The following is a 26,268-nucleotide window of genomic DNA, read 5'->3' as shown; positions in this document are numbered from 1 at the left end:
CTAATAAATCGGCATACTTACTCCATGCATGGCAATTCTCAGGCGACCACTCCAAATATTTCTCGTATAGCTTTCGGTAACGATTTATATTGTCGAGTTAGAGCTCTATCTTGATGTACCTCTTAAAAATCTGTCTTCGAGAGCCCTTTCCAATTGCATACCTAAGATTTGCCGTGCACCCTCAACATTAAGCTGCCTTAATTCAAACTGGGCAGCTAAGAGCCATATCTTCGCAAATGAGAACTTCTCGTGGGGAAGAAGGTTAACATTCCCTATACACGTCACACGTCACATGTGCGCTCCACATCCTCAGCATCAAGTTCTTCATACAGCACATAGTTGAAAAATTTTGTGTGCGTAATAGTTGGGAAGGCTTGTTAAAAATATTGAACATGTTCAAGAGGCATAAGAGGTGAGTAGAGAGCAGCAGGACATTGAATCGATGAGAATATACTCACAAAAGTTCGGTTATGAACATCAAATTAGTGCTCAGGTGGGCAATTAAAAACCAATTAATCTATACGGCAAAGAGTACAAGACAAAAAGGGCTCAGAAAAGTCACCGTAAGTATTCGACCAATAGTATATGGTGTGATCAGGAACGCTCCCATGAGCAATCGGAATCAGTAACACCAACCATCTTAGCTCGCGGGGTGTTCACGGGATACAGTTTGACCAGCACGTACTGATAGTAGCACCAAAAACGATCTAAACTGGGTGAACAATGCGACCAACTCATGGAGAATATACATGATAGAGATCGGAGAGGAAAAGAGTACAAGGAGGGAAGAAATCGAGAACAAAATGGGGTGAAACTGCACATATTAAGGAAGAAAACAATGATGGATCACATGGAACATGTTACAGAATTAAGAAAGAAAGACATTTGTAGTGCCAATTATTATTATCATTACAAGGATCAATAGCACATGAACAATAATAATTAAATTTATTATTGTTAATATGAAAATAATTTTTCAGCTGTTTCATGGACTGTCTCTGCATTTTTGCATGGAGCTGCTGCTAGTATGTCCACTCCTTGGGAAGAAAGATGTGGGGAGAACTTCTATTCTCTGAAACGACGCAGCATTGAGTTGTATCCTTTCCGATAACATTGTTTTTCTTTTTCCCTGAATTTTTCTCTCCAGATATCCCTTTGTAATCTTTTGAATCTGAAATAATTACATAGGTGGAGGGTCAATTTCACGTTTCGACCAGATTAAATTCACTCAATAAGCTGACAACACCCGTAATTCCCTTGAAATAATAACATGGAAAGATTTTATTTTCACGACTACATCCAATTAAGTTCTAGAAAAATAAGAATTATTGATGAGCTACCATATAGGTATCTATATATATATATATATATTATTTGTATAGTGTATATCTTTTTAATCAAAACATTATGTTTGTAATTCTATTAATATCTATCGGAGGACAATGAAATTTTTCATATAGTTTTATGGGCCATTAAGACATCGGAAAACAAGGAAATAAAATGATAATACAATTATATATGTGTGAAACAAATCGAAACGATGCGATTTTGTTCACAAAAAAAAAAGAGCTTGTTCAATTATATATATTAGAAAAGTATACATTTGGTCCTTTGGGTTTGAATGTTTTTCTAATTTCGTCATTTTCCTATTTTTTTATCATTTAAATGCCATACCTTTAATTACTTTTCTATTTCAGCCATTTTTCCTTTTCTTGATTCATTTTCATCCAATACCTTTGATTATTTTTCTATTTTCATCCTCTTATCAGATTTTTTATTAGAGAATATTTTAACTTTGGTCCTTAACTTCTTAAAGTTATTTTTCATCCTAAACTTTTTATTTTGTTCAATTTATCTTAATATTAAAAGTTTTGTTTCTTATATTTCTACCCCTAGAATTCTCATAAAATGCCCACATGGCATTTTTAAATTTTAAAAAATTATTATTTTAATTTTAAAAATAAAACAAAATATATCAAAATAATAAAACAAAAACCGTGAACCTAGTCGAGAGAATGAGCAGGAATGAGCGTTTAGGTCGTAGGCGATCTTAGTAGAGGTAATGGCAATTTGTATTAAGAGAATTAGTACTTCAAATTTGCGAGTAAAAAAATGGAAAAATACAAACAAAAAAAAAGAAGGCGACTGTGGTTCAATAACCACAAACCACACTTATGAACTTGGTAGTGACACACTATGCAAGGACATGGTACCTTGATGCAGGGAATGATGTTGCGAGTCTAATCGTGGATGGAGGTGTAGGTGTAAGGAAACCTACCCTAGGGTGGTACTGTGACTTCGTCTCCTACCGGCTACTGTCGCCTCTCTCCCTCTCTTACCGTCCTCCCTTGCAATATATATTTTGATATATTTCGTTTTATTTCTGGATTTCAAATAATAATTTTTTTACAAATTTCAAAATATCGTGTGGGTATTTTTATGAGAATTTGAGAGGTAGAAATATAAGGAAAAAAATGTTTAATATTAAGAAAAAAATTAAACAAAAAAGAATTAAGATAAAAGAATAATTTTAAAAGGTTAAGGATCAAAGCTAAAATCTTTTCTAATAAAAAAATTGCTAAAAGCACGAAAATAGATAAGTTTTTAAAGGTATTGGATTAAAATGAAAAAAAAAAGGAAAAATATTAAAACATAAAAGTATTCAAAGGTAAAATATCAAAACAATAAAAAAGGGACTAAAATATAAAAGCATTCAAATCTAGAAGACCAAATGTATAACTTTCCCTATATATCAATATAGTTAATTTTGGTCAAAATCGAAATATTTCTTTCTCTAGTATAATTACAAAACGATGTACCTTGCCTTGGTGAAATTTGGAGGCCAAGTGCATGCACGTTAAGATTAAGGGCTTGAACGACTCGGGTCGGGAGGAGGACCGGTGCACAGGCTGCCAAATCAATGTATAATTTATTAAGCAAATCTATGTAGTCTTCACTGAAAATGAGCCATACTAAGATAACTTATTTTAAGGGACTGCTCACACTTTAATTGAGATACAAGTCTATTGCTCTGCACATGTATGCTAAGTTCACACTAAAAGAGAAAATGCACATGAGCATAACACGCGATATTTAAGATATTTTTATTAAAGACATACATACACGTTTAAACGTGTACCCAATTACTTATGTAAATAAACGATTTCACGATGCTAAATTGCGATTACTGCTTCCACAAAGCAAATTGACATTCTTGGTTTGTTAGAGAAAAAAATGGATAATCGGCTAACTTGAAGATGCAAGCTAGATAGGTATATATACAGGTCCACGCGTTGAGTAGAATCGAGAAATTATTTAATTTTTTTGTAATGTTCTTTTGTTTTTGGAAAAACTTGAAACATTTTCCGCAATAAGAAAACTTTTTAGTTCTTAAAGATCAACACACAGACAGCTCATGATATACATGCCAATTACACGAATATCTCGAACAGAATCAGATTCCCCGATTAGTCGAAAATACAATCAACCACAATCTGAATTTTTCAAAAAAAATGGTGTCGAGACGCATATATATATATATATATTGACTCCCTATAATAAAATAAAATGAACAAGAAATATATATATATATATATATATAATATATATATATATTACCAGGTTTCCTGTTCAAAGAATCGGAATTATTATTGTCAGTGTCAAGCCTTTGAGGAAGAAAGACGCCGGTCCCACTTGATGATCTTGGGCATGAATTAAGGAAGAATGCTTGCATTCCTTGCCCTCCTCCGTAAGCCGCCCGATCAATATTAGACTGTATTTTCTGCCTTTGTTGATGCTGACGAGCCCTTGATGATGAGCTTGATTTCTGCTGCATGCCCAAAAAGGTATATACATAAATGTTATTACAATCGACAACCGGTCGCATCGATCACAATCGGATCAAGTGACCCAGCTGGACGTGCAAGTACTACAGGACGACTGCATGCGTACATGTTTGAGTCGTCAGGTTTAGGCAAGAGAAGATCTGCTTACTTATACTTAGGGAAATGATACTTGAGAATAATTTCAATTCGATCGGTTGCCCATGCTTTTTTGCAATAATCATCGAGACTGCCATAAATCTTCAGTTATTTGCGAGGCATACTTTACCCAATAAAAGAAAAAAGGATATGGAAAGTTTCTTTTTAAGTTATAAGAGAGATGTACGGCCTTGTATAAAGAATAATTAAATAAAAATAAAAGAGTACAAAAGTCTCATTAATGAGGATTGAACCATCATCATTTTCAGTATGCTACTTTTGTCATTGCATCAAATCCATTTACTCAACGCCATGCAAATTAAATTGGCATTAATTAATTTGATGATTAGAAAAATATCCGGCCATTCCAAAAGAATGTGCCAATATAAAAGTAATCAATTCCTAAAATTGATGAGGAAATTAATCAACTCGTGAGGTTAATATGCCATGCATAGAAAAATTACACTCACGACATTTGGCACTGTTACTCTTCGAATTGGAGAAAAAAAATATATAAATTCAACCAATTATTTCGAAATCGAGGACTAAATCGGTCATCGATGCAACTAAGAACCAAAGCGGTTAACTACTCCAACATACCAGCGGTGGCGAAGGCGGCTCAGCCCGAAATCGAGGACGATGGCGATGTAGATTGTGACGGTAATGGTCGTCGTAATGGTTTTGTTTTTGCCCACCCCGACTAATCCATTCCTGAAAAAAGAGCAAGAATAAAACCAAGATTATTATTAAATAATAAAAAGTACATATAATTCAATCATCTAACTCTCGTCTAGAATTAAGAGGTTTTGGTTATGGTTTTCAATAACGGGAATGGCAGTGCCCCTAGAGAGACAGACTGATTGGAGAGAGACCTTGTTTGCTTCGCATGCTTCATCAGAAAGCACAAGATGATGATCAAGAGGAGCTGGCCACGGCCTCATCCCGGCCTCTTGAAAGCCTCCGGCCATAACAACTGGTTCCGCCATTGAAGACGACACCGCGCGAGAGCCGAGAGAGAGAGAGAGAGAGAGAAGGCTCTTGTGCCGTGAGGACTGATCTTCTTATGTTTCTTTGGGAACGTTACCAAATGGAGTGATTGGGAGGAAAGAAGGTGAGAGGAGAAGAGACGACAGACAGCCTTTCAAGCTCCCAACTTCTAGTCACCTGCATCTTAACTAAATTTCACTAGGTGGCCCATTTTATATACAAAGAGATCGATCGGTCCCGCCCCCCGGGTTTATGGATCATTCACGTACCCGTCCCGATTGACAAGAACCGATTATGACTCGTAATTCAAAAGTATTTGACATACATATGTACGATGTCGTGGAATGTGGAGACGTCGATTGGGTTGGGTTCGGTAAACCCCTCCCTCTCTGTTTGGTTCGGTTTGTTATTCCCTCACCACTACGTTGCTGGCTGCTCCAATACTTCTCCAATTTCCATTTGCCTATCCATCTATTATAGGTATTTAATTTAGATTTCTAAACATCGTGTGACGAGAGACTTTCATTTGTTTAATGAGAGCATGTCACATAAGCGTCTTGGGTGAATTATTGCTTCATGGTTGATTGTCTCTTTTATTCTCATAAAATTTTATCAAATCTATTGAAAATTAAACAATCTTATTAAAATTTCCACAACCCATCTCTCTCTACATATTAGTTCGGCCTCCTGCAACTAGGGACGGACCCAAGATTTTGGTCAAGGGAGGCAAGCCTTTAGGGGGCAAATATAAGTAATTTAATTAAAAATGGAAATTTTTTGTCATTTTATCATTTTCTATATAACGTCAAAATTTTAGGAGGCGGCCGCTAGCCCCAGCCCCCTCAGTCCGTCCCTAGTTGCAAGAAATGAATGTCATCATTCAAGTAATTTTTTTTTTGGTAGAAATTCAAGTAATAATTTTTTTGTGACAAAAACACAATTTTTTCGGTGACAATGTCTTTAATTATAAGAAATGCATAAACATAAACAGATGAAATTTAATAAAATAAAAATATACAAACTAAAATACTTTGAAGTAAACTAATAAGAACATATACAAAATTTATGCCTTTATAAATCCTCAACACATTATGGATAATCTATTCATATTTTCGTCAATAGTAAGATTAAATGTGATGATGCATGTGGGTTTTACCTCTCTTGGACAGATATTCATGAATTTGAGTTTGCAAAACAACTATTTAAAAATCTCTAAACATCTTTTCTATAACATATAATATTATGTTATCTGGTAAGTGTGATAGTACTATTATAAATTTATAATTAAATAATTATACATAAAATATAACAGAAAAGAAGTAAGGCCTATTATATAATCTACCATACTAATTTAAACTTATTCTTAATTTTCTCACATGTTACTTGCTCTCCATCATTAGTAGTAAGTTCATAATTATAATTTAACAAGTATTAACTGAAAAACTATTGATTATATTTCTAAAATATATTGACTAAATATTAATTAAAATGTATAAAAAGAAAGGCTCGAGTAATGCGCGGGAGAGAAGACTAGTTTAAATTAATTTTCACGCCGAAATTGATTATATATATATATATATATTCCAAATTATCCAAAAAAAATCTGAAAAGGAAAGGTCATTGGCACGCATCATTTATTGATCAGGCTGTACGTACTATCAACAGATTGGCGAAGATGATAAGGAAACTCACTCTTCGCATCGAGATCTATTTCAAATTTAATTTTCAGTGGGGAATGTTAAAAGATAATTCCAGTAAAATGTGCTAAACTTAACATGGATGGCTTTTTTACTCGTCCAAATATGGATTACACTGATAAGACTTCAAAGTCGATGATGAATCTAACAGATTCAATTAAGACTTTAAAGTCGATGATGAATCTAACAGATTCAAGTAAGCAAACGAGCTCGCTGTTCGCTTTTCCTCTCTCCTTTTTTTTTTTATTGTCTTTTTAGATAGGTTGTATCCGTGCATTCGGTTTGATGAAAGTTCGCCGATGTGATCACGTGTGCATATTTTTCCCAACTATAATTTAGATCGGAAGGTTGCCATAAGTGATTCGGTCACCAGCTAAAATAACAGAAGAATAAGACGATGACACACAAATTGTTATGTTCGGTACACAAGTAAACAGACGGGCATGACATGAGAGAGATACAGATAGATAAAATTATATGTGCTGTGGTGTTTTTTTTTCTTAACCAACCTCACCTGTCCCACCACACAGCAGTCACCAACATCTTTGACCAACTCCGCAGATAAATGAGCTCTCCCATGTTTACATATGCAAATGCTTTTTCAACATCTCCAAGTACTTAAACCTATCATAAAATAAAATGCATCATCTGCCATCATCAGCTAGAGTTCCGATCGAAAAAGGATAACCTGTCTTTCCTACCTTGGGGATTCGAGTTTTGAACAGTCACTGGTCCATCTAAATCCCATGATTGGCTGTGAATCGACGATTACAGTGTCGAAGCCTGTAATCGACCTGCATGAATCACTTACACGGCAGTTACAGATACAACCACGATGATTTTAAGCAGAAGCTGAGTGCACTGAGCTTGTATACGTGTAACATCACCAACCTGCTCTTCAAGATTGAAAATGCTATACCTCAGACTATCATTCATTCCTCCATGCAAATTTAATGCTCGCAGAATGGATAATCTGCTACCCGGCTAAAGAATATAATAAGACCCTGAAATTGCAAACCATTTCATATTCATGACACAATCTTTATCACTTCATCAACGCATCGATACGAAAGATAGAAAGCATTACTTGTTTCCGGAACTAAAGTTGTGTCAACACATGCTGTAAATGACTGGCTATGTAAGGTCTCCGTCATGCAGTTCAAAACTTGAATACAGGATAAAAGCTTACATTCCAAACACCAACTACCAATGACAGGCTCTATCTGTGACAACGACTGTATGCAATCCCTAATTCTCATAAGTTACATATCCGTGTGCAGAGGACAATAAACTAGTCTGCCAAAGGATTCCTTTTTCTCAAGCTGAACCTGTTATGTTGAACTTACATCGCAAGTGCTTACCTCCTTAGCATGAGTTCGGCAAGCCTATTGTTGCAAAGATGCACTGAATCACTCCTGCTTCTAGGTGAAAATCACTAGTGAAGCAGAGTGTTCAAAGATTCTACAAGGACCATCTAGCGATTGGTCATTCACTCGTCTCATGATTAAGCCTTATCCTGATTTAAGAAAATCTGCATGAAGCTTCGCTCACACACATATTGCTCGTCTTCTTTATAAGCTCATGGGTCTCTTCATTCAAGTGCACTCCATCTTTCTCCATCCGCTCAGCGATGATGAGTGGCATTTTACCTGCTTTGGCATAGGTTCTGAGAAGCGCATTATAGACCTCAGCATTCAACTTCCCGGCTTTCCTGATCACAGCCAACAATTCCTCCACGCCCTCTACATTACCTTGCTCCTCAAATTTCTCCAGCATTTTTCCAATTAATTTCTTGTCGAATTTCCACTCTTTAACACTTGCAATGGCCTTTTTCAGATACTCCAAAGCTTTATCCATATGATCACCTTTTAGACTGCCCCATGTAAAGAGCTCCCAAGTAGTGTAACATGGATCGACACCCTTCTGAATGGCCCGATCACAAAAGGTCTCTGCTTTCTCAATTTGGTTATTGTTTATGTAAGCAGCGATAAGTAAGTTAGCAACCCGAGGGTCGCCAGTATTAGAACCTGACTCCCACTCAGTATAAAACTTCTCAGCTTCTTCAATCTCCCCAAGTTTCACGAGCGAAGATATCATGCAAGTATATTCAGCATCATTCATTTTCCTGAAGCATGATTTCATCTTCCTCCATATCCGACGGGCCCCATCCTTATCTCCCATGTTTGTGTACAAGCTGATAAGAGAAGAGTAAGCAACTCGAGTTTTGCGTGAAATCCTCTTCTCCATCTCCTTTAAAGTTGTACCTGCCTTCTCGGACAGTCCCTTTTTTACGTACAGGTTGGTTAGAATGCTGTATGTTACCCAGTCGGGAATTACTCTCGCCTTCTTCAGCTCGAGGAAGACCTTTTCCGCAGTCTCAACATCATTGTTCGTGCTGCAAACCGTTAGCCAAAGATTGTAAGTGACAGCATCAGGTTTGGTGTTCTTCTTAAGCTCTTCAATTGCACTAGGAACCTTCTCGAGTTGCCCACAAGCAATGTACAACGAGAGCATGTGGTTGAAGGGAAGAGGATCCTTCAGCATATCGCATTCTTTCATTTTCTCCACCAAAGCCTCCGCCTTTTCAGAGAGTTTGTTCTGGGCATAACAGTGGAGAAGTGCTGAGCAGGTCAGTTGGCCTCTCATTTCAGCAGGCATATCTTCAAAGAACTTCTCTGCGCTGTTTAAACCTCGGACTTTCGCGATTAAGTCCAAGTGGACAGCGTAATCACCAGGTAACAACTTGATATCTTGTTCTAAAGTCATCCATTCACATATCTGCAGAAAGCAGACATGCAACGATTATAAAACATTTTGTTAATTATCTGCAGAATGCAGAAGCCGAGGGCCGAATGCAGCAAGAGCTTAAGGCCCCCATCTAAAAGAAATAATTTCCAAGCCAAGTTGGTGGCAACATATGAACCCTCGAATCTTATACAGCTCATACTATTCTTGTTGAAGAAGTTTCAACATCGTGTTTGCTTCACTTGCAGAAGACGATGAAAATGAAATGCCATGCATTTCATGAAGAAATGGAGAACACTTCCAAATAGAACCATACATGAAAGCACGAGCCTTTTAAATGGAAATTGCATTACATTTCATTGCATCGCTATAGTAATTTCACGAATTTTATCTCCAGGCTTCGCCTAGATGAAATTAAAAGGACCAAGCACACCTCAAATCAATGAACACAACCAAAGTGGATGAAAATTTCAAATTTTAAACATCATCAATGAAAAACCGACATAAACAGTATTAGGCTAGTACTCGAGTAACTCAAATACACTCCAAAATCTCAATCCTCTGGTCAGGAGCAAGAAACTGAATCGACAAAGCACGATACAATGATTCAAAATCTATACCTAGTATATCATAGCAGCTGCCAAACTAGAGTTCAATTCATAGGAGCTATGATTTGCCTCTACGCACAATCACAAGTCAGGACATTGAATCCATCGGCAGTTAGTGCAGGACATTGCAATTCGCAGCATCGGCAAAGCTTGGAAAGCCAGAGGGAACTGACCTCGAGGGCGTGCTTGTAGCGCCTGAGTTTGCGGAGCTCCCTAACGATTCGGTTGAGCTCGTACTTCCGCACCTGGTTCCCTTTCTCCTTCCACTGCCGGATAGTGACGATGGCGCTGCGCTTCGCGTACACCAGGCTCAGGAGCTGCTTCCCGAGAGTGTTCCCGCCACTGCGTTTTTGGCGGACAAACTCTCTGCGGTTGCGCCGGTGGAAGGGGCGGCAGAGGTAGAGGCCACCCCATCCGCCGCTGGCGCGGCCGAGAAGGGGCGGGCGGCCGCGGAGACGGCGGGGCGAGTGTAGCGTCGGAGCATCCGTAACATTTTCTTCTCTCTCCACACTCACAGTCGGCGCTGCCGATGAAGGAAGGCCGAATATAACCCAAAAGTGGCCTCGCGGATTTTCGTAGTCCGGGTCCGGGTCCGGGTCCGGTTCCGGGTCCGGTTCCGGGTCCGGGTCTGGGTCCGGGTCCGGTTCCGGGTCCGGGTCCGGGTCTGGGTCCGGCCCATGGACATATGGGCTTTCAGATGAATGACATGTAAATGACATTCCCGCCCCCATACACCCTCGCCCCTCGAACAGCCTGGCACAGGTGGGTTTGGTTCTCCCCTCCTGTCCATTTTTCTTTCAATGCAAAACCAACCAAAGCGATTGCATTCATGGATACCGGAATCGCCCAGACTATAATAAACTCGAAAACCCTCCCAAGGAGTGCTAAACATAATTATTTTTTATATTTTTTATTTAATATAAATTCTCATACATACTTTTTCCTGATCATGATTATAAATAAATTTTTAATAATAAATTCTCCATCAATTTCTATATCCACGTACCTATATCATTTGGATGCAAATGAAATGGAGAAGAATTGAAATCTTATTCCGAAACCAAACGAAGCATGTTAGTCTTGTCGAGAGGTAACCTATGCAGCTCCAACAACTTACATCGAGGTGACAAAATCTGCGGCCACGATAAGCAAAACCCGACAGGGATTGCAGGGTGAGGATACTATAAAGAATATACTATAAACCATAAGTTTGTTGAGAAAGAACTTGAAGATTAACGGCGGCCAGCAAAATTAGTCCATCACAAAGTTCGATACTGCAACTCCGGTAGAGCAACATAACAAGTTCATTTCTATAACAAGGACATGCTTACAGTAGATAAACGAATGCGTGCAACTGACACTAAAATCCTAAATCCCTGCGACCCACTAATCTACTCGGCTTTTTTGGATCAATTACCAAGGATGATCTCTTGATTGCGGCTGGAGTGGAGATGGTGTCGCCAGCACCATCCACTTTGGCCTTGGGGACACCATTCTCAAGGAGCGCGTGGTCGTTGTCATCACAGAGCCACCCTTCGTCTGAGTCCAGACTATCAATCTCCTCGTCTCGCTCTTCATCCTCCCTCAACGATGATTGACCATCCTGATGCTGAGAAAGGATATCAAAAATCGGTACTGAGCGAAGAGGCTGTGTACAGCAAACTTTGCGCAGCTCGTAGTAAGTCTTCCTAAGAACTGGTTTCATCCTCCAGACTGCTCGCTCGTCAGCATCCTCCTCGAATCGAGTCCTCTTATAAGCTCCTCCTCAATGTTGAGATTAGATTCAGGCAACCTCTTCACACCTAACTCCTTAGCACGGAGCTCCGCCTGAAGCAACCTATTTTGGTCTCTCAATGCCCTAGTCTCTCGGATGAAGCAGTCCTTCTCCGCCTCCAACTCCAGAGTGCTTTTTTGGAGCTCCTCCCTTTCTCTCCGGCGGGACTTGCACTCCTCAAGCAGGTGACGTTGAACTCTCTCCTTGTTCTCTGAAGCTAATACCAAATCCTGACTGAGTCTGCCCGCCTTGTTTCTAAGAGAAGCTAAGGCTTGACTCTGGGATCTACCAAATTGCAATGCCTACAAGAGAGTGAACGATCAGTGGAAAATTAAGAGGAAAGCAAAAAACAAAACAGAACTGTGGAAGAAACCAACATCATCATCGCTGAAGAAGAACCCACCTCACCAACAGGTGGGGAAGCCCCCACTGCACCCGTGGATACACACACACACACACATATGATATTTTCTAATGCAAATGCTTTGGCTAGGCGACGCCCTATCCCCTCACATCATTCTTTTTCCACCATGTGAGTCTTTTAGTTTACTCTGTTCCTGGGTTTTATCTGATCGAACAGAGAAACTAAGGAGGAAGAGAGAGATCGAGGCGGCAACAGAGATGAGGAAGAATGATGAAAACAGACATTGAGTGAAGAACCGCGAAGGAGATGAGAACAGAGCAGGCAGAGAGTATATCGAGGTGTGAGGATAGGAAACCGAGTTAAGAGTTCAGCTCGTACTCAAATAGGTTATGGGCATGCTTAAGTATGCAGCTGAACTTACTTCTTTTTTATCTAGCTTCTTTTATACAATTGTGTTCTTCCTTCCGCGAATTTGGAAGTAATGAGTCAATTGACGTACTAAGTTGGAGTAGAGGAAAAAGAAGGTGATATGCAGGAATGTTAGGAAACTGATGATACGGTGTTTAATTTGATAAGAGTCAAGAGACCTTGAATGATTTCATTTGATTTGTACTGCAACTCAAAAGCTAGTCAGAGGATGGCTTAGGTTGCATACAATAACCATTTTGACATTAGGATCAACATGGCGGCCTCCGTTGCAAGTCTTGTTTGGTTTCACAAACGAATTTTAACTTTAACTCTACCTTACTTAAATTCACTTATCTTCAATTTAACAACACAATCATTACTTTCTCTCAACTATTTATTACTATTTCACATTTTTTTTCATAATTCAACAACACAAACAGTACAACCCAATTAAAATCAAAACTCAACTCTACTTAACTCTAAAACCAATCATAGCATTCGGTACTTTGTTGGTATTTAAGTTATAAATATATATTCTGCAAATCCATTAGAACCCCAAAAATATTGTTCGTTAAATTCTAATCGAAACAAAATAAACTCACCTTCATCATCTCCTGATAGACCATCTGATCAAGTTCCTCTAGGCTCTTCTTCTCCAGCTTCTCCATGTCTGCCTGTGAAGACACGATGTCGCGAAGCAAAAGTCCCACAGTGGCCCTAAAACAGGAGAATTGAGTGAGGAAATGACTGTGCGAGTTCAGAGAGAACAAGAAAACCAAGACTTCCCGGCTGATCCACAGGTATATTCGAGATTCCCAGAGTTTGACATACCGTGTCCCCATAGATTCGTTAACTAACAGGACATATCCTGAAGCAATAAAGAATGAATCTTTCGACAAACTGATGCTTCGCATACACTGAAAAAGAAGAATCTTGAAGAGCATAGTAATTAATTCACAAACAAAAGCAATCACAGCTAAATTGCGTTCCTCTAAATCACGCATAATCTTCATCTGCGACCGAAAAAACATTTGCCAAAAAAACATAGGAGAATTGCCCCAAATTCTATAGCCTTGATAGTTAATTCGGTGCCTAAGAACAGCAACACGGAACTCATCGCAAACAATGATCAATCAAAGTCGCATCTTCCCGGAAACCAAGAAGGAACTTTCTGAGCTAAACAAGATGGAAATGGAAACTAAGGGGTTTTCAGCCGCCAAAGCAGAGGGTGCATATATCATTCAAAATTGCAGGAAAATCGATGTGCGCAGACGGAAGGAATAGATGGAGGAGATGGAGGAGGAAGAGGAGAAGGAGAAGGAGGAGGAGGAAGCTTTACCTCATGCTCGATGCCATTGTTGAAGGTTCGAGCTCGGCTCAGCTCTCTCTGCCTGAGCCTCACTGTATGAGGCAACGATCATGGTTTTGACAGGATTTTTTTTTTAAGTGTTTTGTGTTGTGTATCATTGTAAAATTTTAAAATCAGATTTTAATTTAAAAAAAATATCATCCTTTAATTTTATATAAATTATATTACTTTATTGTGAAAAAAAAATATATAAATAGAGTTCACTCTTTGACTTTATATAAGTTATTTTATTTTGTAGTGAGTAAGTTAAGTTAGAATTGTGATTCTAAAATAACATTTACAAATCAAACAAGGCGACCTTTGAGTGAAATTACATATGGAATCGACATGTAATTAGATAAGAGATAGGGGTGCCACTGCAAATAAATGAGATGTTCCGGTCGAGCAGAGAAAACTATGAACATGTTTCCTCAAATATCATATTACAATCAATTTGATCTTTAAAAATTTTTGTCATCAATATGGTCATTCAACGATCTTACTGTCATCAATTTGGTCATTCAAAAATTTTTACTATCAATATGGTTCTTTGAAGATCATATTGCCATCAACTTGGTCATTTGAAGATCATATTGTCATCAAGTTGGTCCTTCAAAGATTTTTGTCATCAATATGGTCTTTCAAAGAGCATTATGTCCATCAAATTAATCCTCTGTTAGAAACATCGTTAGTATTGTTTAACTCCGCCAAATAATTTCTATAAAATATAAAAATAAAAATAGAAAAATATATATCCGTTGAAACAAAAAATCGATAATATTTCTCACTCCAACACATGCGTTGTGGTTTTATCAATCGTCTAATAGTCTCCATCTCCATCTCCATCTCCATCTCCATCTCCATTCATCTTCATCTTTCCCATTGATATAGATAAGAAGAATAAAGAAACCAAGCAGACACATGCATTCCCAACATGAACATATACAGACTGATTGTTACAAAAAAAGTGTAAGAGAGATTGAGAAAAAGTAGTTTTTCTTCTGTCTAAATTTTTTTTTATATTTTTTATATTTTTTTATAAATTATTCGACGAAATTAAACAATTCTAACCGTTTTCTAATGGAGGATTAAATTGATGGCAGTATGATCTTCAAAGGACCATATTTATGGTAAAAATCTTTGAAAGACTAAATTGATGTCAATATGATCTTTGAAAGACCATATTAAGGGTAAAAATCTTTGAAGGACCAAATTAATGACATTATGACCTTTCTAGGACCAAATTGATAATTTTCTCGAAAGAGTACAACTATGCAAAAAGGAAAGGTAAATTCTACAATGGAATTATGTTCTATAGTGGAATGCTATTTCTTTTTAGTTCTTCCAATATTGAAAACAATATTCTCACACATAGACTTTCAATGGCGTCACAAATCGATCGGGTCACATGTAAAGTCGTTTACGTGTACCTAAATCTTAATGGGTTTAATAGACTGGTTGAACATTGAACATGTAGAAGAAGAAGATTGGGGGGTGTTTGGTGTGTGGCTGCCTCGACGCCAGCCACCGCCCCCAAAGATGAGGTCCCTGGCACCATCAGAGGCTATCAGCCACTTCGTCTGTGCAGTGGGGGTCGGCGCCGAGGCCACCACCCACTCGGATCTCCCCATTCTGTCTTTTCACAGGAACACCATAACTGTTCTCATCTTATAATTATCATAATCACTTCACCTAAGAGACAATTTGCAGAAATTTTCACCCAATTTAGCATCAAAGTAACGAGGAAGTGAGATTATATGATTGCTACCCAAAATTGGCAGACAAGAATTTCCCAATGCACAGCCCCATAATTTTCGGGCATTTCACATTTGCTAGGAAGACTGCAGTTCATTGATGGAACTCCAAGAAGCCCGAAAGATTAAATTCAGAGGAAATGCAGACAAGAATGAAGCTGTTAGTCATCAGCTGAAATGTAAAAGCTGTTAGCACCGCCCAGACGAAGTTGCCGACAGCCTCTGATGATGCTGGCGATCTCGTCGCGGGGGCAGTGGCCGGTGCCGAGGGCGCCCACCCCCCTCCCCCATCTTCTTCGAGCAGGCCCATTGTCTTTTTTTTTTTTTCTCAATTCTTTTCATTTTTTTAAATAATAAACCAACAATAAATAATACTTATCTTACCATAATATTATTTTAAAATATTTATTTTAAATCTTTATTATAATAAAAATCTTATTTTATTTTTCATTATTTTTTTTCAAATAAAAATGAAGAACTATTTGTTTTATTTGAACAATATTTATTTTAAAATTCTTCCAAAACCAATTTTACAATATTTGACAAAGTTTTATAATAATTACTTCATTTATTTATAATTTAATTTTTATAAGTATTTTATTCTTACTGTTAGTTTTATATATTGCATGCAATTTTTTTGAATCGTTTAATCGAATACACGTTATAAATTTAATAACTCCATCAATCATCAATAATAATCCATTACTTGTCGAAAAGTTAGATATGGACTAAAGTCCTCTCGGGGTTGCGTGTCGCATTATTTATTTATTTATTTTTATCACGTGATAAAAAAAAATTTGGGTGTAAATTTCGTGATTAACTTGAAATATGAGTTGAGTTGGGTTGTCAGCTCAATGACCTTTAGTAAATTGTATAAAAGTTATAAGGGCCATAAATGAAGAAAAATCAAATATATATCATCTGGTTCAGTTCGATTTTTCCAATTTTTAAGTCTAAAAACCAAAATCCAAATAACATCAGGAAGTTCCAAGAAAAAACACATCGTAACCAATACCAAATTTTGGATATCTGAATTTTGGAATTAGTTTCGATCAGCTCGAGTTTTAGTTTTCTAGATAGTTTTAAGCACTCCTAGATTTTATCTATTTTTTAATAATGGAAGTCATGATCTACTATAATAAGATATAAATTTCAAGTAATTAATAAATAAGTATGAGTAGTCCCATTAAATATCAAATTTGAAATCATTAATCAAAGGAAAATGTGCGCCACGATGCCGTGACTCATATTCTTTTTTGATAAGGAGTCCTAGATTTAAAAAAGCCAAAGCACGTACCCGCCTCGGGAAAAAAAGGAAAAGTTGGGAGATAAAATGAGAAACATTTTTTTCTCTTCTCCTCTCTCTCCCATCTATATCAAAACAAGCTCCAATTCACGTGACAATCTTCGCCTTGAAGATCTTTCCTCAATCCTCGGAGGAGTTTGAACTTTTTTCTTCATTCATTATGTAAGGATGAAGACCGGCAATGCTCGAGATCCATTAAAGCTATCTCTCGTCACGTCACTTTCTTAGCGGAAGATATTATGTTACTTAACAACAAGATAAAAGGTAAAATTTTCCGAATCGCATGTAGATTTTCTCCATTTACACGACTCAAAAGAATCCTACTTATAATAACTCAAAATTTGAAGGCTCTTCCTCAAAGCATGTATGTGTAATGTATATATATACAAATGAATATTTGCGGAAAATGTTCATAGTTTTCTCTGCTCTACCGGAACATCTCGTTTATTTGCAGTGGCACCCCTATCTCTTATCTAATTACATGTCGGTTCCATATGTAATTTCTCTCAAAGGTCAAAACACTTTTAAAAAAAAAAATCCAGTCAAAACCCAGATCGTTGCCTCATACAGTGAGCCTCAGGCAGAGAGAGCTGAGCCGAGCTCGAACCTTCAACAATGGCTTCGAGCGTGAGGTAAAGCTTCCTCCTCCTCCTTCCCCCTCCTCCTTCTCATTCTCCTCTTCCTCCTCCATCTCCTCCATCTATTCCTTCCGTCTGCGCACATCGATTTTCCTGCAATTCTGAATGATATATGCACCCCCTGCTTTGGCTGCTGAGAACCCCTTAGTTTCCATTTCCTGAAGAGTGTGAGAACCAGCACGGGGAATTCCGGCAATTCGGCGAATGTTCGTCGGCGGGAGGACGATGTCCTGGCATTATGGGCACCTACTCTGCTGAGGCACCTCGGTGGCACCTTCACCGTCAAAGCGTTTTCTCTTGAAGATAATGAGCTGTGGATCAGGCACGTTGCTGTTTTCATAGTCTAGCTCGCAACGGTTTTTTACGCCTTCCTTTTCACCCTCCTCAACAACAAGCTTCTAGTCCCCACCATTTTCTCACTTCTTGGAGGCTCCATTTCTTATGGTTATCGGGTGTTCTCCATGTATTCTGCATCCTTGGATAAGTACCGGAAAGGGATTGTGACTTCTCGACACCCTTACCGACTGGAGGACAATATTGAAGGACTTTCACTAATCTGTCTGAGCAAAGAGAAAAATCGCTTGGATATTTTGATAAGCTCAATGTTGCGTACCACTATTTTCGAAAATTCAAGGGACTCATTGTTAACCTAGAATACAAGCCCCTTGACGAGGGTCAGAAGCAGATCGTGGACGAGAGCGTGGCGGCTTTCTGTGGTATCTCGCCAAAGGATGAACTGAGTTACAGGTACGAGGTGTTTTTCACTAACCAAGAGGCGTTCCGGGATCGTTGTGGCGCATCTTGTTGGTATATATCCATGATTTTGGGTGCCGTTGCGCTCGGCACGTTTGCTCATGCTGGGAAGCAAGATTTTAATCATGTTGACATCGGAATCAGCTATGCTTTGTTTGTTGTACCCCTTGTGCTTGACTTAATTTTCTGCCATCGAGTACATTGTACTCGGAAGTCTTCGCAGCCACTGATTAAACAGAAAACAATGCACGGAATGCACGCCCTCAAAACCATGTAATATGTTGTATCACTTCGGTCGTTATCTCTTGGACATCTGTATAAGGAAGCTGAAGAAGGTTCCGATTGAGGGAGATGTTCACCGCAACGTGTATGATACATGTATATTTTTTCGAGGATTCTCCTCCCAGAGCAATCTCCAAGCCACATGGAGGATGCCGAGCCTGCATAACGAAGATCCTCTGTTTACCATGGGCTGCAGCTGGAATTAAATATTTATCAATTCGCTTTAAGTCGTTGTCTCGATAAGCTTGGCATCAGGTGCCGTGCTCTTGATAAAGCCATATATGTATCTAGGTGTCCTTTTGACAAGAAACTGTGGGAGTTCATATTCGACAATCTGCGGAAAATGTCCCCCAAAATGGAGAATGGAGTGGAGGAGTTTGTACCCGAGGAACTCAAAGATGTCGAATATGATGAGTATCTTCTTCTGTGGCATATTGCTACTGAGCTTTGCTACAATACAGAGGAGGATGGGTCCCGTGAGAAGACCGCAACCGAGGAACGAATATTCAGCAAGATCCTGTCAGATTACATGCTATACCTGATGGTCTATCAGCCTGGTATGATGTCCATGGTATCTGGTATGTTCGTCGCTTACTACGAGCAGGCTCGTAAGCAGATACCAGATTTTCTTTGAGGAGGAGACAGAACATTGAAGGAAGCTTGCACGAATGTTCTCGAATCCAAAGGAAAAATTGAAGAGAAATCCCTAGTGTATCGTGCATGCAAATTGGCCGAGAATCTTAAGGGGTTTCCGGAGGGAAAGAGGTGGACAATCACGTCCCGAGCGTCGGTGGAGATGCTGACATACGCGGCGAGGCATTGCAGAGGAGATATGCATATCCAATCGCTGAGTACGGGCGGGGAGCTCCTAACCTTGGTCTGGCTCTTGATGGCTCATTTCAGGTTAATACGTTATGACAAATGGAGATCACATATTTCCCATAAAATTACAAGGAATGAAGTGCGACGGGGCGATCAACAGGAGGAGGAGCAGGGTGCGCTTCAAATTTGTACGCGGTCTGATTAGAATTAAGAAACTGTCGGTCTTGTCTTGCTCGTGTCATGTCTCTTACGTACGTACGTCTTCGTTTCTCTACTTCTCCATCTCATGGTCTGTGAGTATGATTGGCTGTTATGTTTGTTCAGTCAGTGCAACTGGTCGTGTTGGCTTTTGCTTTTTTTTTTTTTTTTTGTATACACCATCCTCCAAGGGAATAATCACCTAATTAAGTATTTCAGCACAATACTATTAATTGTAGTCTAGCCATCAAGAACCTCGGTGTCCTTCCAATTACAAGGATCCCCCATAATGACCATGCGGGGAGGGTCCTCACGTCCACAAATCCTATTCAGCCTTAGGAATCTGTTTTCAAATTTGGCAATAACAACTTTTGCAACAAAGCTAGAGGGGGAGAGTCTTGAGCGTACCTCGGTAATAAACGGGATCCTTCCGGAGGTGGCAACAACGAACATAAAATGTAGGACGAGCGCAGGAAAAAATACGGGATGGAGAGATCAGTGTCAGTAGTTTCATTATTGAAGTGGATCTACTCCACGTAAAATGTCGGGAAAGGATGCTCAAACAATCAAACCGCGAATTTTTTTGCATGAAAAACCCTGACGTGGGGATAAATGGTAAGACGAACTCCAAAACAACTTCACTAATTAATAGTAGTTACATTTTTCCTCAAGAGCAAGCTCTTGGATAGAGCCAGCAACTCAGGGTAATACTTTTAGATTAAGTATTCATCACCCAATACGGTGAATTTCCTCACATGTGGATCTCCTGCCTTTTATCCTATCTTCCACATCTATTTATAGTCGTGATTGACCTAGGTTTAAATCATGAATTAGAGACGATATGTCTAATTTCCTTCCTTAGTCGCTAAACAATCTAAGGGATTTGCTAATAATATCAGAGTTTCTCACATCCGATTTAAATCTAGACAAACACAATCAATATCTCCATATCTTTGTTACTCTCTTTTTTTTTGCCCCCCATTTATTATTGTTTGAAGGGCTTTCTATGCCGTGTACTTTATTTTTTCACTCATGAATGAATCATTATAAACTATCAAAAAGAAAAAAATTTGATGTTAGAGCATTATGGTAACAAAGATGAGAAGAAGAACAATTCACTCCCGAGCATATTGCCAACTGCACGAAAAAAAGGTGGCATGCTTTTTGTTAATTAGGTCACATGAGAAGGAATCGGTTATCCATATCGGTTCATATCGGGAATTCTTCTTGCTGTATCGTGCCTTGCAATCACTTAAATTGCTTCAGGATGATATTCTGCTGCTTCAAAGTAGTCAGAAATTCATGTTTCTCCATTTACACAATGAAAGATTGTTCTTTTATTTTTTCACTATAATAGCTTCAGAGTACACGCTCCCATTTTTCTTCTGGCCATTTCATCGTACATGTCCTGTCCAGTGCGCGGGGACCTCTGATTGTGTAGTGAGACTCTGCAGCCATTTGGATCATGTCGGGCCAGCCCCGCTTACTTCACATGATGGTGAAACCATCTAAGTGACGGTAGCTCCACTTTGGTTACACTGTGCTGGTCATATCTACAATGTAGCAGTGGATCTTGTTGATTTAGATGGGCAAGAATCAAATTTAGGATTTGGACTGACGGTACAAGCAATAACTTCAATATTTGAATGAGGCCCTGTATATTGAAATTGAACAATGCTAGAATTGGTACCGTGCTGTACGGAAACGGCTTTGAAATAAACGTGAAAAGGAAATTCCCGGTCTCCTGATTCGGCTTGAAGCTCTGCTTTATGGTAGCGAAAAATCAAGTCTTTTATGTAATTAGAAGCATTGCCAGTCGAAGTGGATCTACTCTCCACATAATTTTATCTTCCGGTTATGTATATCATGCGTTCACAATTCTGGTTTCGCCTCTTCAGGCTTGGATCTCCAAAATTTTTGTCCCTTTTCAGTTGTTGGTGTATATGATGATGAAGGTTAGGTTCCTGAATGCCTACATCATCTCTCTCACCGAAATTCCTGATTAGTTACAGCAGTCGCAAAGATGCAAAGAAAGTGCCCAACCAATGCCACAATTGACTTGGAGAATTGTTTCTATTTCTAGGTACTGTGTGGCTAAAACAATAGGACATAAGCTAAAATGTCTGGGAAGGCGACCACAATTGGTTTGGACGGGGACATTCGGGCTGATGTTCGATGCCAGGTTCGGGTATTTGCCTTTTGCAATTATATGCGCCAATAATGGAAATTTTTTTCTTTGTTCCCTAGCATGAAAGGATGGGAATGATGCATTATATCATCTGGAATCTCTGGATAACGCATTCTATCGAGTAGAACCATCTCGTAGATGATGCTTTCTGGGACTGGTTCACCGGCTGTCTTTCAGTCCCCAACACTGATTCCGAAGGGATTATGGACGTCGTAAAGTTCCTTTTTCCCAAAGCACGTCGTAATCGTCCATGGTGAGAAACCTAAAATGGCTTTCTCAAAAGGCAAAGATTGAGACCAAGCTGGGAATCCCGAGCTATGACCCTCACAATAGAAAGACCGTGAGTGTTCCTTCAACTCAGTATGTGAAAGCATACGCTTCAAATGCATTTCTACGGGCTTGTTCTAACCCAAAACTCATGGGCTCGAAACAGCTAGCAGAAAAACGAAGGAATAGTTCTCCCCTTAGCAACGGGGAGAAGCTAAAATTTGCTCTGGAGTCTGTGTTCTATTTGATCAAAGTCTGTTCGGAGGATTGTTGTCTTTACAGAATACGTGGCTATGGTGATAATGAGTCAGGAATAGTGTTTTTTTCTGCTGGGGCTGGTCAACTGGAGATGACGAGCTTGCCTGGAAAATAAGTACCGCCATGGATGCCCTGGAACCGAGCTCGATAGTTCTAGTAACTTTTCGTTTGGTTTTGCAATCAAATTATTAAAATTTTAACTCTAACTTTAACTCTACTCACTCCACAATAAAAATCAACAACACAATTATTACTTTTTTCCATTTTTCTTCAATTTTTATAACCATTCAATTCAAATTTTAATACTACATTCTCTTAATTATCCATTATTTTTTAAAAATTAATAAAAATATAAAAATATAAAAGGAAATTGAACTTCGGAAGTGGGAAGGAGAAGGAGGGGCAATTGGGGCTTCACCAGTGGCCCCTACCACTCCATCGAGCAAGGATGGATTTAAAGGAAAAGAGAGGGGTGGGGTGGGGGTGTTGTTCGCCCCTCTTGAACTCCGGAAAAATTACAAAATTTTTATTTGGATGTGTCAAATTTATTAATTTTTTAATAAAATTATCCTATTTCATCCTCATTGATTTTACGATATAGAGTTTCTTTAAACTTCACTATCATTGGACAAAATTCTTAAATCCGTCCCTACCACCATGGTCTCCACAACCTCTGTGATCGCTGATGACCTCATAGGAATAGAGGAGGCCGCTGACGGGCCTTCCTCTCCTCTAATCTAGGGATCTCAGCCAGATTGAGATCCCTTGATTAAGGGAAAAGGGTGCTCTGCCGATGACCCCTTCTCCCTTACGAGGTCACTAGCTATCACAAAGGATGTATAATCCTCCCACTTCTCTCCAAGTTCCTTTCAAAAACAATACATTTCTATTTTTTTATAAATATTTTAATTAAATGAAATATGCTGCTTTTGCTATTTTTAATTGACAAACGATCAGAGGACCAAAAATGAACCAAATGCAAAAGGTTCAAAACGATATTCAACCCAACAAGCGGTTAAGTCAAAAAAATAAAAGGAAAGTAGAGGTTAAGGATCAAAATTAGCCTTTCCCATGTAAAAAAATTGTATGTCATGTTTAGTAAGTTGGATAAGGAAAAGAACAGCTAATCTTGCACTTGGTGAAGTTCGGGAGGGTGTTTTTTTTTTTTTTCACTTACAATAGAGGCTGGTGGTTAAATTAATTTGAAAGACACATATAACACGTTGATTGGGCGAAAGATATGTATAAATAGTTGATCAATTTGTCGGTCCACTCCAAGGTCCTATAATCTATTAAGAGAATTTGTGCATAAATCGTTGAAAACTCTTGCCTCACTTGCTCGACTATTTAGAGAAGATAAAACGCTCAACTTGTCTGACAAAGAGCAGAGGATAGGGTGACAAGATCTTCTCATTGTTAGAAGCAATATTGCCCACTTGAAGCTTCCTAGATCGGATTGGCTTCTATAAATAGAAGCCCCATTAGGCCATCCATGGCAGACCAATGTAGGCAGAGAAATAGGATGAGTATTGGTCTCTTATAAAAGTGTATTTGAATAAATATAAAATAAAAGTTCAATTTTCGTATCAACTCATGCCTATGGACTTATTATACAATAAAATAAAATTATAATAACTAATAAATGGTACGCATAATCTCAGAACAAGTATCGAATCTGTAATTTTTTTTAGTTATCAAGGTGTAATCATTCCAGTACACCCTCTTTTATTCGGAGGGAATTCTTATCACTTCTCTTAAAATACAGCAATTAGATTGAACAAAATAACTCATAAACAAAATAATTTTGTTTAGATAGCTATTGGATTGGGATTATAGTATTTCCCAAAATGACATGATGAATGCGGGAGGCACACTGCTTTCTTTTCAAATTACATGCCTCAATTCCATATGAGGACGGCTGATATCATTGGAAAAGTTGAGTTGCCTGAGGGCGTGAAGATAGTCATGCCCGGGGACAACGCGACCACGTGCATTTTTCGGGTTCATCCAACCTGTTCCTCTCGAACCAGGTATGCATCGTGGACTTCACAGGAAGATTATTCTTCACGCCCTGAGAGTTCTGCATCTAAACACTTCACAATAAGACTCATGCAGTATATGTATCAATTTGCGGAATTTATATCAAAGAGCTGATCTAAAACCTCAATGATGACAAGCAAAGCCATATGAGAACTTCGGGTTGCAATAATTTGCCCTGATTGGTCGCTATCGTTGTTCATAGACGAAATAGAACCGAGCATCCAATCAGTCGTGCAACGCACACGAGCATCTCAAGATTCATTCTTTTTGCCAATTTTTATTATATAAGTAGGTTTTTAGACCTTTGCAATGTACTGTATCACCTGTAAACAAAAATAAATGATAAAAAGGCCGTCAAACTTTTTCCACCCAAAGAGCTGGAAATGATAACACTCTAAGAGAGATGGCAATAGGAGGAAATGGTAATACTCTTTTTGTTCATATACTGAGTGAATGATGGTTCGTCAACTTGAAATTTGTCAATACATTCAGATTTCAGACGTTGTGTATGAACTTTATCAATAAATTCAGACGCTTTGCATGCGCTCCTTAGAAGGCCAAGAGGAAGAAACAAAATAAACTAGTATTATCAATATATTCACACCTTTACTATATTTATTTGTGGCATCTTCAATATATTTTAGATATTTGTCCGTATTATTTATATGTAATAATATACAATTAAAGAATTCTTAAAAAAATTAAAAGTTTTCTAGCTCTTGCTAAGTATCTACATGTGTGTATACACTAGACGTAAAGTCCGTGCATTGCATGTGATCTTTTTTTTTCTTTTTATCAATTTTATTATATATTTTTACTTGTGTTTTAAACCGTTAATAAGCATAATTTATAGTCAATTAAAATATACCATATTAGCACTTATATTAATTGAATTTGACCAATAAAGGAAGTAACAAATCATACCCGCACAACAAATATATTATAGAAAGAAATATATATATTTATTTTAATATATTTATATCGAATGTATAAATATGTATTTATTGTTAATATCTATATAATTATATATTAATTTTATTTTGAATAAAAGTTCAAGATTATCAAATACTATGTATAGTATAAATTTTTCTCAAAAAGTTCCAAAAATACTTAGTATATCAATATATATAATAAAGAAAAATTCATTCAATTTTTTAAATTCAAATTTGAAAGTTTGTGATTTATTAATTACTGTAAAACGAACAATCTCCCGTTAGAAAATTAGATAGATACTATGTCCAATTCAGATCTCATCGTAAAATATCTTTTAAAGATTTTAAAACTCATATTTATTAAAAACTATTATTAAATTTTAAAAATAAGAAAGTTGGATCCTATTATAAAATATCTTTTAAAAATTAAAACAAAGTCATTTTTGTTAAAAATTAACATAAAAATTAAAAGATCCGAAAACATTTCATTTAGAAATCGAGCGTCTTGAGGCTATGTAACCAATCTTAACCCTGCTTTTGTGTATTTATATAAGTGTAAATATATGTGTATATATATATATTACATGATTGTTCTCTCTTAAAATATATGTTATGCCATATCATTAGATAATTTTAATCATCAACCCTTTTGTATTTCATCCTAAACATTTTTGGGTTGCATCTTGTCCTCCACCTTTTCCATAGGCTTCACTTTTGATCCTTGTCCCTCTTTTTTTTTTTTAATAGAAAAATGCTGATGCGGCATTTTTGTTTGAATGGAAAATCATTTTTAAAAATAAAAATATAAAAGGAAATTCCTCACAGGGGTTGAGGAAGAGAGTGATCTGATTGGCCTCCCTTCTCGTCTAATCTAGGGATCCTTAAATTAAGGGAAAAGGACACCCTCCTAGAGACCCCC

General features: G+C 37.8%; 3 protein-coding genes and 1 long non-coding RNA gene across 6 annotated transcripts; 1 reads left to right on the top strand and 3 right to left on the bottom strand.

Moving 5' to 3' along the window:
• Positions 1-552: 552 nt before the first annotated feature.
• LOC116187505 lies at positions 553-5,229 on the bottom strand. Of its 3 annotated transcripts, none has more exons than XM_031516250.1 (5): positions 4,853-5,229; positions 4,581-4,691; positions 3,619-3,826; positions 2,820-2,909; positions 553-1,171 (listed from the first exon to the last, which is right to left on the bottom strand). In XM_031516250.1, the coding sequence occupies exons 1-5, from the start codon at positions 4,964-4,966 to the stop codon at positions 1,023-1,025; spliced, it is 672 nt and encodes a 223-aa protein (XP_031372110.1). In that variant the 5' UTR covers positions 4,967-5,229; the 3' UTR covers positions 553-1,022. The 3 variants fall into 3 exon arrangements, with proteins under 3 accessions (XP_031372110.1, XP_031372111.1, XP_031372109.1); XM_031516249.1 differs by having other exon boundaries at positions 558-1,171; positions 3,619-3,829; positions 4,853-5,225; XM_031516251.1 differs by lacking the exon at positions 2,820-2,909 and having other exon boundaries at positions 554-1,171; positions 3,619-3,829; positions 4,853-5,228.
• Positions 5,230-7,725: 2,496 nt separating this feature from the next.
• On the bottom strand, positions 7,726-10,501 carry LOC116188465 (pentatricopeptide repeat-containing protein At4g02820, mitochondrial). The gene is made up of 3 exons (XM_031517846.1): positions 10,408-10,501; positions 10,191-10,372; positions 7,726-9,442 (listed from the first exon to the last, which is right to left on the bottom strand). Exons 1-3 carry the CDS (start codon positions 10,499-10,501, stop codon positions 8,186-8,188), a joined length of 1,533 nt encoding a protein of 510 aa, XP_031373706.1. The 3' UTR covers positions 7,726-8,185.
• A 725-nt stretch (positions 10,502-11,226) lies between these two features.
• LOC116189625 (serine/threonine-protein kinase 10-like) lies at positions 11,227-14,016 on the bottom strand. The gene is made up of 3 exons (XM_031519375.1): positions 13,903-14,016; positions 13,166-13,280; positions 11,227-12,093 (listed from the first exon to the last, which is right to left on the bottom strand). The coding sequence occupies exons 1-3, from the start codon at positions 13,917-13,919 to the stop codon at positions 11,719-11,721; spliced, it is 507 nt and encodes a 168-aa protein (XP_031375235.1). The 5' UTR covers positions 13,920-14,016; the 3' UTR covers positions 11,227-11,718.
• A 3,456-nt stretch (positions 14,017-17,472) lies between these two features.
• Positions 17,473-18,527, top strand: LOC116187034. Its single transcript, XR_004151964.1, has 2 exons — positions 17,473-17,603; positions 17,758-18,527. It is a non-coding gene; the product is annotated as an uncharacterized LOC116187034 (long non-coding RNA).
• Positions 18,528-26,268: the final 7,741 nt, after the last annotated feature.

Source organism: Punica granatum, chromosome 8 (genome assembly GCF_007655135.1).
Source record: "Punica granatum isolate Tunisia-2019 chromosome 8, ASM765513v2, whole genome shotgun sequence".
NCBI lineage: Eukaryota > Viridiplantae > Streptophyta > Magnoliopsida > Myrtales > Lythraceae > Punica > Punica granatum.
This window is presented reverse-complemented; position numbering and strand designations above follow the sequence as displayed.

Coding starts and splice junctions, on each gene's coding strand:
- LOC116187505 (XM_031516249.1), bottom strand. CDS start 4,966: ATGGCGGAACCAGTTGTTATGGCCGGAGGCTTTCAAGAGGCCGGGATG. Junction 2,910..3,618: donor TTCTTTGAACAGGAAACCTG/GTAATATATATA, acceptor TTGATTTGGCAG/CCTGTGCACCGGTCCTCCTC. Junction 1,172..2,819: donor CCAAATTTCACCAAGGCAAG/GTACATCGTTTT, acceptor TAATTATTTCAG/ATTCAAAAGATTACAAAGGG.
- LOC116189625 (XM_031519375.1), bottom strand. Junction 12,094..13,165: donor TCTATCAGGAGATGATGAAG/GTGAGTTTATTT, acceptor ACTCTCTTGTAG/GCATTGCAATTTGGTAGATC.
- LOC116188465 (XM_031517846.1), bottom strand. CDS start 10,501: ATGCTCCGACGCTACACTCGCCCCGCCGTCTCCGCGGCCGCCCGCCCC. Junction 10,373..10,407: donor GGTGGCCTCTACCTCTGCCG/CCCCTTCCACCG, acceptor GAGAGTTTGTCC/GCCAAAAACGCAGTGGCGGG. Junction 9,443..10,190: donor GCTACAAGCACGCCCTCGAG/GTCAGTTCCCTC, acceptor TGCTTTCTGCAG/ATATGTGAATGGATGACTTT.